Source organism: Hippoglossus hippoglossus, chromosome 9 (genome assembly GCF_009819705.1).
Source record: "Hippoglossus hippoglossus isolate fHipHip1 chromosome 9, fHipHip1.pri, whole genome shotgun sequence".
In the NCBI taxonomy this organism is placed as follows: Eukaryota; Metazoa; Chordata; class Actinopteri; order Pleuronectiformes; family Pleuronectidae; genus Hippoglossus; species Hippoglossus hippoglossus.
In genome coordinates, this window is record NC_047159.1 from 15,217,141 (window position 1) to 15,231,163 (window position 14,023).

General features: G+C 44.1%; 1 protein-coding gene across 2 annotated transcripts in view; it reads left to right on the forward strand.

Moving 5' to 3' along the window:
* adgrv1 (adhesion G protein-coupled receptor V1) overlaps positions 1-14,023 on the forward strand; it is a 115,177-nt gene that overhangs the window by 80,616 nt on the left and 20,538 nt on the right. For both annotated transcript variants that reach the window (XM_034595227.1, XM_034595228.1), the window contains 3 exons: positions 3,592-3,708; positions 8,451-8,629; positions 11,183-11,340. In XM_034595227.1, coding sequence (XP_034451118.1) covers positions 3,592-3,708; positions 8,451-8,629; positions 11,183-11,340 — 454 coding nt within the window. The remainder of the gene's footprint in view (positions 1-3,591; positions 3,709-8,450; positions 8,630-11,182; positions 11,341-14,023) is intronic.

The window sequence follows — 14,023 nt, forward strand, 5'->3', positions numbered from 1 at the left end:
CAGCGAACAATGGCCTCAGTTGTAACCGTGACCTCCAAATCTACTGAGCTTACCTCAGACCTCTTCAAAGGCCGATATCCAATCCCAGCCCTGAAACATATTGTGCTGCTGACTTTACATTTCTTTCTAAAGCACAGAGCTTGAGCTTAACACAGATTTCTCTCTTCGATAAGGCCAAAGCAACAGGTGTCGGATTTAGTTTGGATTTGATCTGACAAAGGATGTGGTATACCATCGTCACAGGTGACACTATAATGAGAGGCAGTGGTTTATGTCACAGGTCAGTAGTTCACAGAGGTTGCATGTTCCACCATTGACAAGTGCCCAAAGATCAGTCCTCTCTGTCATGAATTGTACTCTACTCCCTTTGTCCCAATTCCACCTCTCTCTCTTCTTTTTTTCCCGGTCTTCAAAGGTTGGTGAAATGTAGCAGTCCAGTTATGTTCACTGGTGTAGTTTCTTTAACAGATGACATCAACTTTGGGATGAGTTCCTCCTCTGGCCCGGGGCCTTGTAATGTTTAACCTGTTAATGTGATCCCTCTCGAGCAATGTCAACACTTCTGCCACTGCAGCGGAAATGTAAAATTATCCATTTAAACATTCCAAATTCACATCATTTATAAAAAAACTTTACTGCCTTGCTATATACTGTGTAAAGTCAATATGACCCCGGGGGAAGAGAAGTTTCCTGTGTTTATTTAAAGGCTTGTGTCTTGTCTCCTGTGACTGAGTGTTGTGTTAAAACTACCCTTCACTACACATTATCCCAGAAAGTGGCAACAGCAGCATTTATACAGATCTGAGCTGCAGCTGGATGTAAACTTGTGTGTGTGTGTGTGTGTGTGTGTGTGTGTGTGTGTGTGTGTGTGTGTGTGTGTGTGTGTGTGTGTGTGTGTGTGTGTGTGTGTGTGTGTGTGTGCGTGTGTGTGTGCACTCTTTTTCCAGCATAAACACTGACCTTGTCATCATGGTCGGGTTATAGCTAGGGTTAGGCATGGATTGGTTATGGTAGAAGTTAGGGATAAGATTTTGTTAGGCAATGCAAAGTCCTCATAAGGATAACTGCACAAAGCTGTGTGTCTGTGTGACATGAAGTACGTATCTCTACCAGACCCTACTCAGCAGTAACAATGGAGTGTTATGCAACAGGCACAAAAGCAATAAAAAGGCACCACAGTGAAAATGTGTGTGTTCACCTGTCTGTGTGACTGTCTGTGTAACTGCTTATTTTATGACCTCTTTATAAGACTGAATACATCGAGACAATATGTAATCAAATAAAACCTTCCAGGGATCCACCCTGTTACCTGCTGACTCACCCAGCCTTTTTCACAGAGTTCACCTGGTTTCTGTCCTCAACCCACACCAGGGCGTTCCTATAGCTCAGGGCAATGAAAAACACAAACACACGGAGACTCATGCACATCTGGGAGGCACCAAACTGTTGGAGGCTGCACTCTTCTGGGCCCTTTGCCCTCCTTTCCTCACAGGGTCATTTCTCATTATCTCTCATGTCATCCACAGAGGTCAGTAGGTCAAGTGGTTCAGTAGATATCCCTGTGGATTTTAGGGGTTGTCTCTAAAGCCTATAGCAAACATGTGTGGGCACATTGCTTAAAGCTTAGCCTGGTTAAGATGTACACGGCTGTTCCAGACAGTGTTTACTATGTTGTTGTTCTGTACATGCAGCCAAATCTAATTTAAATCCATATAATCATTAAAGTAGATGAGCCGAGCCGAAGTCTAATACCCCGACACACTCACTGATAACTCATCCCACTCCAATTCCATGTGTGCCTGCTTGTCTGTGCTGCGTGTTTGCTCATGAGTGTGTGTCACACATCCTGCAGTGTATTTAGCATTTCTCGCTTGGTCCTTTCCCCATTGTTTCGTTTCCGAGAGGAGAGTTGGTGTGTCACTCTGTGCCCGTGGTCAAATGAGGCTTTAGCTCTGCCAAAAACACACACAGGCCCCCCCTGCACAATCGTTGTTCCCATAAGCTACCTGAACCACTCCACCCCCTCCACAGTCAGGCATCTTTCCAGGCAGCTCAGGCATGAATTTCCTTCCTGTGCCATCCCTTCCACTCACACCCTGCAGGGCCTGGAACATGGATGGGAAAAGGACTCATAATTCCTTTCTTTGCATGAACGCCCTGGTTTTTCCCCTTAGTCAACAGGAGGATGCAGGCAGTTGCTCGTAAAAGCTGGAAAATCCAAGAATGGTTATTAAAGGTTTTCCTGATGGGATTTTCAAAATGTACGAAAGTAGGACAGAGGGAAATAGAAAGCCTGTAGGGAAAACCAATCTGAGGAGTGACTACGTTGGCATCACCCAAATCAAGATTTGATGGTGAAGGCCACGTCTTTTAACATGAACCCTTGTCTGACCTCATCATAAAACAATTCAAAAGCAAGCTGTGTTTGTGTGTGAGTGCGTGCAAGTGTGCATGTGGACCTGTAATGTCCCGGCCCAACCTACCTATTTACCTTGTTACCATAGCGACCTGCCTGCTAGGCAAATTAGTCCAAACCGAAGGGTGGTACCAGCAGGCTAAATGACTAAAAGATAGATGATTACAGTGTGCGTAGGTTAAAGAGACGCTGTTAAGCTGCTGTTACGCTGCTGTTTAAGGAAGATGGGGCGATAAACCCTCCTTTTTTCACCTGAAGCTGTGTGACTGCTGCTTTCAGTCCCCGGCTGCCGAGTGTAACGAACATAATGCAAAGTAACATTTGACACCATGTTATCAGTCTCCCCCACGTCCCTCGGCTTCTGCTACACTCTCAGTCACCCTCTCTCCCTGGTCCATGGCGCTGGCAGTGGGCCGATGGACTATGTTATGTAACAATCGGCCAGCTGCAGTGGCACCGAACTCTTGTCGGTGCCAGAGGTTAATGAAGCTCTGTGATGGACGGCAGAGCAGCAGTATTTTCTGCTGCCCTCATGGGTTTTCCACACAGTCCTGCCTCCAATGTTACAAATTGAATTTTGGCCCTGGTGCATTTCCATCTACAAAAATCTCCCTCCCTCTTTCTCTCTGCCACACACATACACACTCACACACATACACGCTTACCACACGTTGTTTTCTGCGGTGCCCTTTATTCCGTTATCCGGAGAAACGGGACACCCACAAATTTGTACGAATCTTTGCATGTGTAGGACGATAGGAAGGACCACATTTTGTCTGTGTTGTTTGTGTTATTGTTTTTATTTTGGCTCCCGTCTGCATAGCTTGCTGCATGGTGATGTAACAGGTCTGCAGGATAGGATGTCTCTCCTCGGGAGGGGGCGGAGGGGGTATCCAAATCCTGCTGTCTACTTTAAAAATGTATGCACCATAGGACAAGCTGCAAATTGCCGAAGGACAAAGTATGAACTGCTGGCATTGCGCGGAGCAGTGCACCTGTATGTGTGCGAGTGTGCCAGGTCGTCATACAAACAAAAATGTCCCAGTGTTCTCTTAAAGGATCAAATTGTGTACATGTGTGGATTTCCATAAAAACTTGCTGCTGCTGCTTCCTATGAGAACGTGTGAAATTTGCATCACACACAAGTTCTAAATTTGTCTTTTTTCTCTCCGCAGATCTGTTTACTGGTCTCAGCTTTCCGGGGCCGGATGTTTTCAGAGGACAGCTGTGCTGCTCTGGCGCTCTTCTCGCACTACTTCCACCTCAGTCAGTTCTTTTGGATGCTCATACAGGTAATACACAGACCCCGTTCAGACCTGGTGTTAACAACTGTCCTGAGTGATCCGATCTCAAGTGGCCAGCGCTCAATACAGGTGTGAGGTGTGAATGCGTCCTATATGCGTCCTGAGATCCACAAAACCACATTCGGAGGTCGCGTGGGATGCATGTGGTCACATTCTTTTACTTGTGTGAACCCAGTGTGTCCTCAACCACATATGAAGGACTCGGACCTCCTACTCCGCTGACATCCTCTGACCGCTGCTGTTTCACAATCACTTGAATATATTTTTATGTTCTCAGTGACCATACGTTTGTAGCCACCATGATACTTATTATTTTTTAATTGGTAATATCATTTCTTCACAGCAGCTGCTCGAGATTCATTCAGCCCCTCCTGAGTCATCTCTCTCTCTCTCTTTACCTCTCTCACTCTCGCACCATAACACCCACGCAAGCTGACACAGGGAACATCTCTAAACTCACAGTGGGTAAAAATAACATCATTAGGTCTCTGTGAACACAAATAGCAGTCGTGATTATTTGCATATCGAGCGGGGAAGTGAGACCCAATCACAAGTGGCCACGTCCACTTGTCCAAGAGACACGTCCAGGACACATTTTAAGGTGTGAACACATGACTCAGTGCTGTCCGATTGTGATTGGATCTCTCGGGATCAATGTTAATACCAAGATGCAGTCTGTACTGTAGCTAAAAAACCTCTAACCCCTGATGGCTTTAAAACCTGAAAATTGGGACATCATTATTAATACCCTTAGATTTATACAGGAACAGAGACACCACATGGTAAATAGAAAAAGTTATTTTCCGTAATTGTTGAATCGGTGCTGTGCAGACAGGTTGTGATGGATGTTTCTGTTTTTCTAATATGAGCGGGGATATTGCTTTGTCCCTGTGGAAAAAGAAGACATGAGAAGTGCTTCACCGTTATAAATCTGAGCCTCACTGAGGTCTGCTCAATGGGCCTTTAATCTCACAAGGGGCTTCAGTGTCGAGCAGCAACACAAGAGGGTCAGTCTGTGGGTCAAAGATAAACTGTACAGCAAATTGAGTGTTTTAAAAATGTCATCATGCACCTAATAGTCTCTTTTCTCAGTTACTTCCCTATTGTAGTTTGTTGCAGTTAACAACAAACAGTTAAACGCGTGTTCAGTTAAGTCCTGTTTTCATTAGGGGATGAGATGAAGGTTCCACTGTGCTGCATGACATGACCTGTGACCTGAGACTGGTACCACTTAGTAACACTTCGCCCCACCTAACCCACCCCTCCTTTTTTTTTACCATCTGGCCTTCATTTCATTTTGTTTTTCTCTCGTGTGTCGTAACGTCCCAGAGCAAAGCCGCTCAGGCAAAGTCCTGACTTGAAGATATTAGGGCTTGATTTACGCTGGCGGTTGGAGTCTAACTGACATCAAAAACTGAAAAAAAAAAATCACTCATTAATACAGCCATACACATGCCATAGATCCATGTCACACAAAAAAGAAAAGAATATGATTTTTGTCTGGGGGTGTACATCTTATCTAAGCCAGTTTTAATCCCGCGGAGAGACTATAGACGACTTCTGACCCGTTGTGAGGGAACAGGAATGTGCTGAACGTCGGCTAGAGAGGACGTCAGGGATTGAATATTTACCTCAGTTGATCCTTTTCTTAATCGAGCCCTGTGGAGTCATTAACTTTTTCCGAATTAAAACAATTGCTTGTTCTGTTAGTATATTTGTTTAGGATTTTAGTATGGTTTTGTGATCGCACAGTTTTTACATGCGTGAATTTTTAGACTGAATAAATGTCATACAACAGTCCCCTTAAAGTCATTCTCAGCCCAGGCCCAAATAATAATACATTTTTTTGAGGTGGGAAATGTGATCCGTTGTCTCATTACTCAAAATCTCCTGAAAGTTGTTACTCTGTGGTCGAGTAATTCAGGCTGACGTAAAAAATAACGATTGTCAGCACATAAACATGAGCCACATGTTCAGCCAGTATGTTCTGTACCAGACCAGCATCCTCAGGAGAGCGGTTCCAAAAGTCACCGTCGTCGTTTCCCCCCTCTTTTCCCCCTCTTAAGTCTCTGGCTGTTGTTGTGCTTCCATCACTCTTAAATCTTTTACAGCGTGTGACGTTTGTTAGTGAACATAATCAATGTTTATGCAGTGGATATAATCTCTCCTGGCACATACGTTACAATCGCTGGAGTATTAGAAGATTAGCCCTTTGAATTAGCTGATGGGGACTGACCACAGTAGGGTTACACTGGGACCAGGCCGTCCTGTACATGCTAAACAGGTTGTGTTTTCTTATATCGGAGTGTTTGTAGATGACCTCTGACAAAAGGCCACCGTTTCATGTCGCTTCAGAAGTGTTAAAATATGAAGGGAGCAGCAGAGGGATGAATTGTGTGTTGACGTAAATAGGCAGTTTAGACACACATGGTAATAGTTAGCGTGGTTGTAGAGCTGATGCGTTTTAGTGGAGGAAACATAAACGATGATTTACAGCAGGAGCTCAAATTGGAGGAAAAATGCAGTCATGTATTCACATAAATTACTCGCTTTACTTTTCCTTCAAATGTGTAACAACCAAAGCATCTCACATCATACCTGCTCTCCATCTCTCTTAAATATCGCTGCCAACCTGGTTTCCATTGATGTGTGGTCTTAAACCCCCTCTGTCCTCACCAATCTCTCAGTATCGACCCTCCTGATGTCTCACCGCTCATTTTTCCCCCTATCAGGTGGCTGCTCTCAGCTAAGTGGTTGATACGAGTGGGCGCCAGCAGCAACTCATCTCAGAGCATGAAGAAGGCTGAAATCAATAACTGCGGCGTGTCGGGTTCAGGAGAATATGCACTGACATAATGCCAGAAAACAACCAATAATTACTAGACCAGCTATTTTCCTCGTACACACAACCTCAGTTTACTGAGAAGCTGCATAACAATACATAACAATACTGTACAGTTCTTTCAGTCAGGAAAGACCCACTTGAGCCTCAGCTTCATAATGTATTTCTACCCTGATCCACTGTGCTAGTCAGCGAGACTGTCAAACAGCTATGGAGCACACCTCATAGCTTTGTAGTTGCCAGTGTTTTTTAGTCAACACATAAATTTCTGTATTTTAAAAGGATGGATCAGTGGAAACCAGTGGCCATGTAGTCCATCAGTCAGCTAACATCTAAGTATCTGCATGGCTAGATACCACAAGATGTAAGAAAAAATATTGAAAATCAAGTTTTTGGTCAACCCTGCGATACGCTGGCGACCTGTCCAGGGTGTACCCCGACATTCACCCAAAGTCCGCTGGAATTACCATCCTGGTAATGATACGCCTGGTGTCCACGGAGTTTTAGAGCTGCTAAAACTGAGAAGTTTGAAAACACTGCCGGCCCCGTTTTAGTTAGAAAACTCCGGGGCTGCACGGGCAGAAACGGAGATGTTTTGAAATGATGAGACCCACCTCCACCTGCTGATTGGGACTTTTGGGTCTTTTTCGATCGTGATGTAGCCTTTGCTAGTTTGTCAGGCTCCTATCACATGATCCTCTTTGTGCTGCCAGTGTCGAACACAACATAGACCATCAATTACGAGCGTTGCTGACCCTGCTGTCTTTGCTACCAACTGTTCTGCAGTAGATTCTGCATTTTACAATGATAGAGCTGCTTACGTGTGTAGGAGACGAGCTATTTCGAGAGCAATTGATGTGTACACCAGTACGTGCATGCCCATTGCATGTGAGTGGTCACATGACGTGCGCTTTCAGTTACTTTGGACGGGATTAAAACTGATGCAGAGCCAAAGTGTAGACGCTGGACAGAGTTTATTTTATTTTGAAAACACCATTTTCAAACGAGATCTCGGTAGCATGGATGTAGCCTTAGGCTGCAGTGTCAACAGTCAGCGAGTGACGCAGCCGTTGCAGAGGACACACTCTGTAACACAGTCTTACCCATAATCCATTTACTGTGCATGTCTTGGTGGCTCCAGCCTGCTCACAGAGAAGGCGAGGCAGCTCTTGATTGACTATTGTCTCAGGGCAGTGCAGCCAAGCTGTTACACAACGGTGTATCCTGAGCACAGAGTGTATTGTGTGTTTGTTTTGCCAGTGTTATGTATGTGTATGGATATGGTTCAGCATCTCTTAACCTCCAGTTATTAGATGCATCACCGTGTCCTCGATGCGAATGTCCTCAGACAGACAGACAATAACAAACACCGTCAGCTGTTGTTCGTTGTAGCTGTGGAGCCGTTGCATAAATGTGTCATCCTGACCAAACAATGGCCTTTAACTATAAACCCAGCAGACAGGTTAGACTGGAAAACGGAGAGCCGGTTTGATTTTACCCTTGAGCTCGTCTTTAAAACTTTAAATAAAGTTCTGCCCTTTGCTCTTCACTAGTGTATCAGATTAAAGATAGGCCAAAGACACTGTGTCTCTGTTTCCCCGAACAGGTGTTCAGAAAAGCCACTTATGTAACAATGCAGGGCTTAGTGTATCTGATGGAACAGTCTATCAAAGCCTGCTAGATTACAAAGCAAACATCACTGTTGTGTGTGTGTATAGAAGTGTGGCTGTATGAGACATGGACAAAATCATCCAAAGTCCAAACTCTGTGCTTTTCCTCACAACATCACGGTGCTGCTGCAGGTTTAAAATGTATTACCCATAAACGTGTTGCCTGTGCAGGAACATATCTGTGTTCACATGTTGTTTTTCTCTAACTGTGTCCCCAGGCAGTGAACTTCTGGCAAGTGCTGGTGATGAATGACGAGCACACCGAGCGCCGCTACCTGCTCTACTTCCTGTTCGGCTGGGGCCTTCCCGCCCTCGTCATCATAGTCCTGGTTATCGTGTTGCTCGGCGGCTTCGGGTGGACGATACACGCCGTGTACGGACTGGTGCAAGGAGATGTGTGAGTGCATGGCGCAAAACACTAATACATACACAAGTGGTTGTAGGAACTGATGAAAGGGAGGTGGAATAAATCCAGCGTAATCTGTTTTCTTGAGACGGCTCAGGAATGTGCTTTTAAAACCGGTTTGTGTCAGTCACGGTGACTTCAGTTTCATTTTTACACCATGACTTGAGTAGAGCAAACAGAAAACACCTGAGTCTGCGACATCATGTGAGGAGGTGGCTCGACCAATCGGCTGACTGAATCGGTGAGTTTCAGTGTTTGCGTGCGTCTCCCCACTACCTTGAGGGTGGAGGCTTTCACACAGCAGGAGAAAAGCTTAAATAACTCGGATAGCATATGGTTCTTTATGTGTTTGTTTACTCTAGTCAGATGTGTCTATGTTAAAGTGTCTGTGTGTTTGCAGGAAAAAATGTCTATCCTTCCCTTGTCTATTTTTCATCCCACTTCGAGTGTGCATGACACGGCAAAGTCAAACTTTGATGAAGTTAGAAACCCTGAAATCACATCTAAAATTAGGCAGTGGTCCGAGGTGTGGCTGTTATCCTTGGGATCAAGAGTGCACGCGTGTTTCCTGTAGGCGGGTGCGTGTCGGACAGTGAGCGTACACATGAGAGATGTAGGGATACAGAGGAGTATTCAGCTTCCCGGGAAGCGTACCTTCCCCTTTGAGGGAAAGAATCCATTCCCTCTCTCTCTCTCTCTCTCTCGTTCTCTCTCCCCCCCTCCCCCCCCTCCTTCTCTCCCTCCCTCCTTCTCTCACTCTCTTTCTCTCTCTCTCTCTCTCTCTCACCCCCTCCCTCCTTCTCTCTCTCCCTCTCCTCCTCATCAGTGTAAACAGGTAGCCTCTTGTTTGTCTCAGTTTCGCCCGGCCTGCGGACAAACAGGTGTCACGCTCAGACCTTGCATAAGTAGTCAGCTTTGCATTGGATTGTAACTGTATGTACTTGTTGTGTGATATATATCCAAACAGCTGTTCTTAACCTTTTTATAGTAGCTGCTACTATATCCATAGGCAACAATGTATGATGAGTGATGCACTATTAAATCAACAGGTGTCGTCTCCTTTCATGTTTTCTTTACCTTGTTGTTTATGTAGTTGGCTCAAGGTACATGAAGGTTTATGTTCATCTGGATCCCATTGTCTGCTTGAGAGCTAATTTAGTTTTTACTGCAGCACATTGGCAGTACAACTTTCAATTGAACAGACATTTCTGGATAAAACAGAAAGTGGGAACATAAAGTTGGGAGACAATTTAAATGGGAGATGAAAGATGAGACAAAAGTTCTATTCAACAGACAAAATCCCCAAAATAGGATTATCTCATCAATAAAGATTTTTTATTATTTTATTTTATTTGAATAATATAAATGGGCTAGATTTAGGGTCAGTTTAGCAGATTTGTTGCTGCTCGAGTCATTTCCCGACGGGACATGCCTCCATCCTGTGCAGGTTTTATAGTCTCACCTGTGGAAATGCCTTTCGATAATGTCATGTAAGCTGAGAGCTGACACATGTCACACACCCTTGTCCTGGAATGACCCATTACCTCACACTGTGGTGTAAAAACGAACATCACAGTAATGACTCTGTAAAAAAAAACCATAAAAGGCATTGCTCCTTTTATTTGTTCTCTCCCAAACCATGAATTAAATGAAATGGGCCCCTGGGTAATGCTTCCCTCATCCACTGCAAGAATCCCTGGGATCTTACTCACTTGTGAGATTTTCAGTACAGTAGGATCTCATCCCCTCACTCACAAGGCCACAGCAGCACAAATATCCATATTCCAGTGAGTTCACACTCTCATAGTCCGGCTGTCATGCTAGGACGGGGTAATGCAGTGCTTTATTTGGCATACCTCATGTTATGTTATGACTAGTGTTGTTCCAATTATTTATCTGCCTTTACTGAGGTCCTATCTGTATGTCTTGCTCCCACCAAACAAGGGGCTGAGCTTGTTTTGTGAAAGCCACATGAGTGGTTTCATAGTTGTTTGGCAGTTACAGTTTATATGACGAGGTTGATTTTCCCAGAGAGAAAAAGGACAGTCAAATACTCGCTCACACTAATACAGAGGAGATAAAGAGAAATTAATTAATAGTTGACCTTGAATTAAACCTGAAATTCAAACCATTCTCTCTGCAGGTGAACTCTCACAATCCACACATTTTCAATAGAATATCTAGTAGTTTGTTCTCTGTCGTGTTTTTTCACCCTTTAAACAAAGTGTCTATGGCATTAGATATTATCCCGCTGTGGCTGCAGGGCGACCTGGTTGTTCAGAGGAGCTGAGAACATGCACATTTTGCTGCTGAAGGCAAAAGCTGCTGTTGCGCAATAATGCTGCTGTTGAGTTTTAAGCCGTTCCTGTTTGTGAAACTTGAAGAAACAAAGTCTCAACTGGAGTAAATATAGCGCAACAGGCGTCTAATGCGTTTCTGTTTTCCACAGCTCACCTTTGACGCAATTTTCCCTCCTCTCAACCTTTCCTTGTTCTCCTCTCAGGCAAAACCAAACACTCACATCTCTGTCTGTCTCTCCTCTAGGTGCTTTATCCCCAACATCTACGCGGCTCTGAGCACGGCCGTGCTGGTGCCTCTCATCTGTCTGGTAGCTGTGCTGGTCGTGTTCATCCATGCCTACCAGGTTACTCAGCAGTGGAAGGCTTATGATGACATTTATCGTGGACGCACCAACAGCACAGGTACCCAACAAACCAGCAAACATGTAAAGAAATACACAAACACAGTGTAATGCATAGGCATGGTTTTGCAATTGTGCACACTTTGGACAAAAAGCTGTGCATGGACACGCAAAGATAAGAACTGAACATTATTTACATGTACAGTCACACTATCATTCGCTTCATATCCTTGTTGTATGCACGCATACAGACGCAACAGAAACAAGGAACCTGTTGCCAGAATGCCTTCAGGAACTAGACTGCACCCACCCATATTTTGGGCCAGAGGTATCAGCCCCTATTTTACTCAGCTTTCAGACTCAGTGTGCACCATACATGATACCGAAACAAATATTATCAATGCCTGACCTTTTATTCAGCCATTACAGTTGTTTGTCTTAATGAAAGGATTTTCAGAACACATGCAGTTTAAAGCACCATTTAAGAAGTTTAGTCGCTCGGTATCATGGCTGTAATCAGCGGCCAATCGGTAAGCGTCAGCAGGTTTAAGCTTGTTTTGCCAAGTCAAGGCCCTTCAATTACAAAGCAAAGGCTGAACTGGTGCCAGTCCCGGTGAGCTGTTTGCCCTACACACTGTGTGCGGCCTCTGAAGTCGGGCAAAAGAAATCAAAACAGCATTCTGCTGAGCTGCAGGTAGATGTGCATTATTAAAAGGAGAGCGATACTTTCTCAGTCACAAACCAGGCTGAGGCTGAAGGTCAGATGATAGGGTTTTTACCTGACAGGTATATTTTACTGTGGAGGGACAATGTGAACAGTTTATCTAATAGTTCCAGACAGTTCTCTATGTGGAACTCATATCTTTAGAATCCTTCATCATGTGTATTGTTAAGGCTCCAAAGTGCAAAACACACGATACATTCAGTTATAATATAACTTTGAATAACCGCTGACAGCTGATTCTCCAGCTCAGGGTTCTGCGCACTGAGTCGAGCTTCAGCAAACTAACCGTTCCAAACAGGCAGGTTCAGAATGGGCAGTACAAAATAAAGAGTGGACAGAATGTGAAAGTAGATAGGACAGGGTTTTGGTGAGTTGAGGGCAAAGGAGTCAAGGAATATATTATTCTGCTTAATGTTAAATGAGAAAGGATGAAGTTTCGTCAGCTTCTAAAAGTCCTCCTTTACACCGAAAGAGAGAGTGAGGGAACGAATGTGTGGGAAAGTCAGCACAGGACACACTCATCAAAGCAGCAGTGTAACATCAGGGGGCTTCCCTTGAGGTGTGAATATATGTGTAGTGTATATATGTGTGTGTAGTTTTGTATAAAGCAGCTGCACTGAAAAAATAAACGAATCCAAAACTTGGACAGCGCCATTCATTATCAGAGCTCCTGCTGTGATGAATCAGTGTAGCCTGTGCCTACAGGCTTTAGAAGCACATATACACATGCACATGCATGAGCATTGTATATAAGCATTATCACAACATGCACACAAAGACTATAGACTGCATATAGCTGCAGTTTTCTTTCCTTTTCGTTGTTATTGCTTTCGACAGAGCACACAGTGCACAATACAGTGCAGTGTATCAGTTTTGGCTTTATGTCCAGAGTCCAAAGGTGAATAAAACAAAGTGAGGGGAAGGTCTGTTATATTTGATTGTTCTAGACACAGGTCATGCAGCTGCTCACTCTTTGTACCTCGCTACAGTTTGTCAGAGTTGGTTTGAAAGCAACAGGTGGAGCTACAAAATACCCCGACCAGTTTCAGAGCTCAACAGCCTGGCTCCGGAAGTAAAGATCCCATTCATTTAGTGAATAGAGATTTTCAATATTAACCATAATATTTAAACCATCTAATGTCAACCTACCACAAGCTAAAAGATTGTGAAACAATGTTATATGCTCCTGTAGAGACCCCAAGCCTGTAGGATGTAAATTGTGTTTTGAAAAAAAAAGTGTTTCATTGTCGATGTCAAGGGGAAGTTCAACACAATACCCACAATCCTTGGGTGTAATAGTGACGTCGCTGGAAATGTTTACCACAACCGCGAAACTGTTACATTAAGTTTTCCACAGAACAACCAAAGGATCATTTGCAATGGTTTATAGGATGAGTTGTTCCTTCACTCTTAAGATATTTTTTTTTCTGTATTCCAGTTTCTCTCCAAATCAAATGTTTTCATGGTCACGTTTCATCTCGTAGCTGGTCGGCCTGGTTCCAGACTTAAAAGATTTTCTGAAACGTCAACTAATGAAATGAAAGGGTAATTTACCAGGGCAGTTCCTAAAGTGGGCGGTCACTGTGATGCTCTATGTGCAGACAAATGACTAGAGATAAAAAGCCTTTGATTAGCATTGATATGCTCATCAGATATGTTTTTGTAGGTTCTTTCCACAGTGTCGCCCTTTACCTTTAAATAGCCTACGTTACATTTCATGTATCTAAGAGTCTGAGCTTCACCTTGACGTTCTCATCCATCAGAGATTTGTGTGATAGCTGATGCCATTCGTACCATGAATATTTAGTTCGCCGACATTTTCAAGTTCCTTAGACTGCAGCAAACAACTGATAAAATAAGATGAGGTCTAATCTCTGTCTTTGTGTGTGTGATTTTGAGAAGTGAGATACAGCTGGACCTCTGACGTCGGTGTAATCTAGAAAAGCGTGCCTGCGTGTGCCTGCACATTCGCTCCAGCCCGCAGACGTGTACCTGTACCTCAGCGAAGACCGGAGCTGAC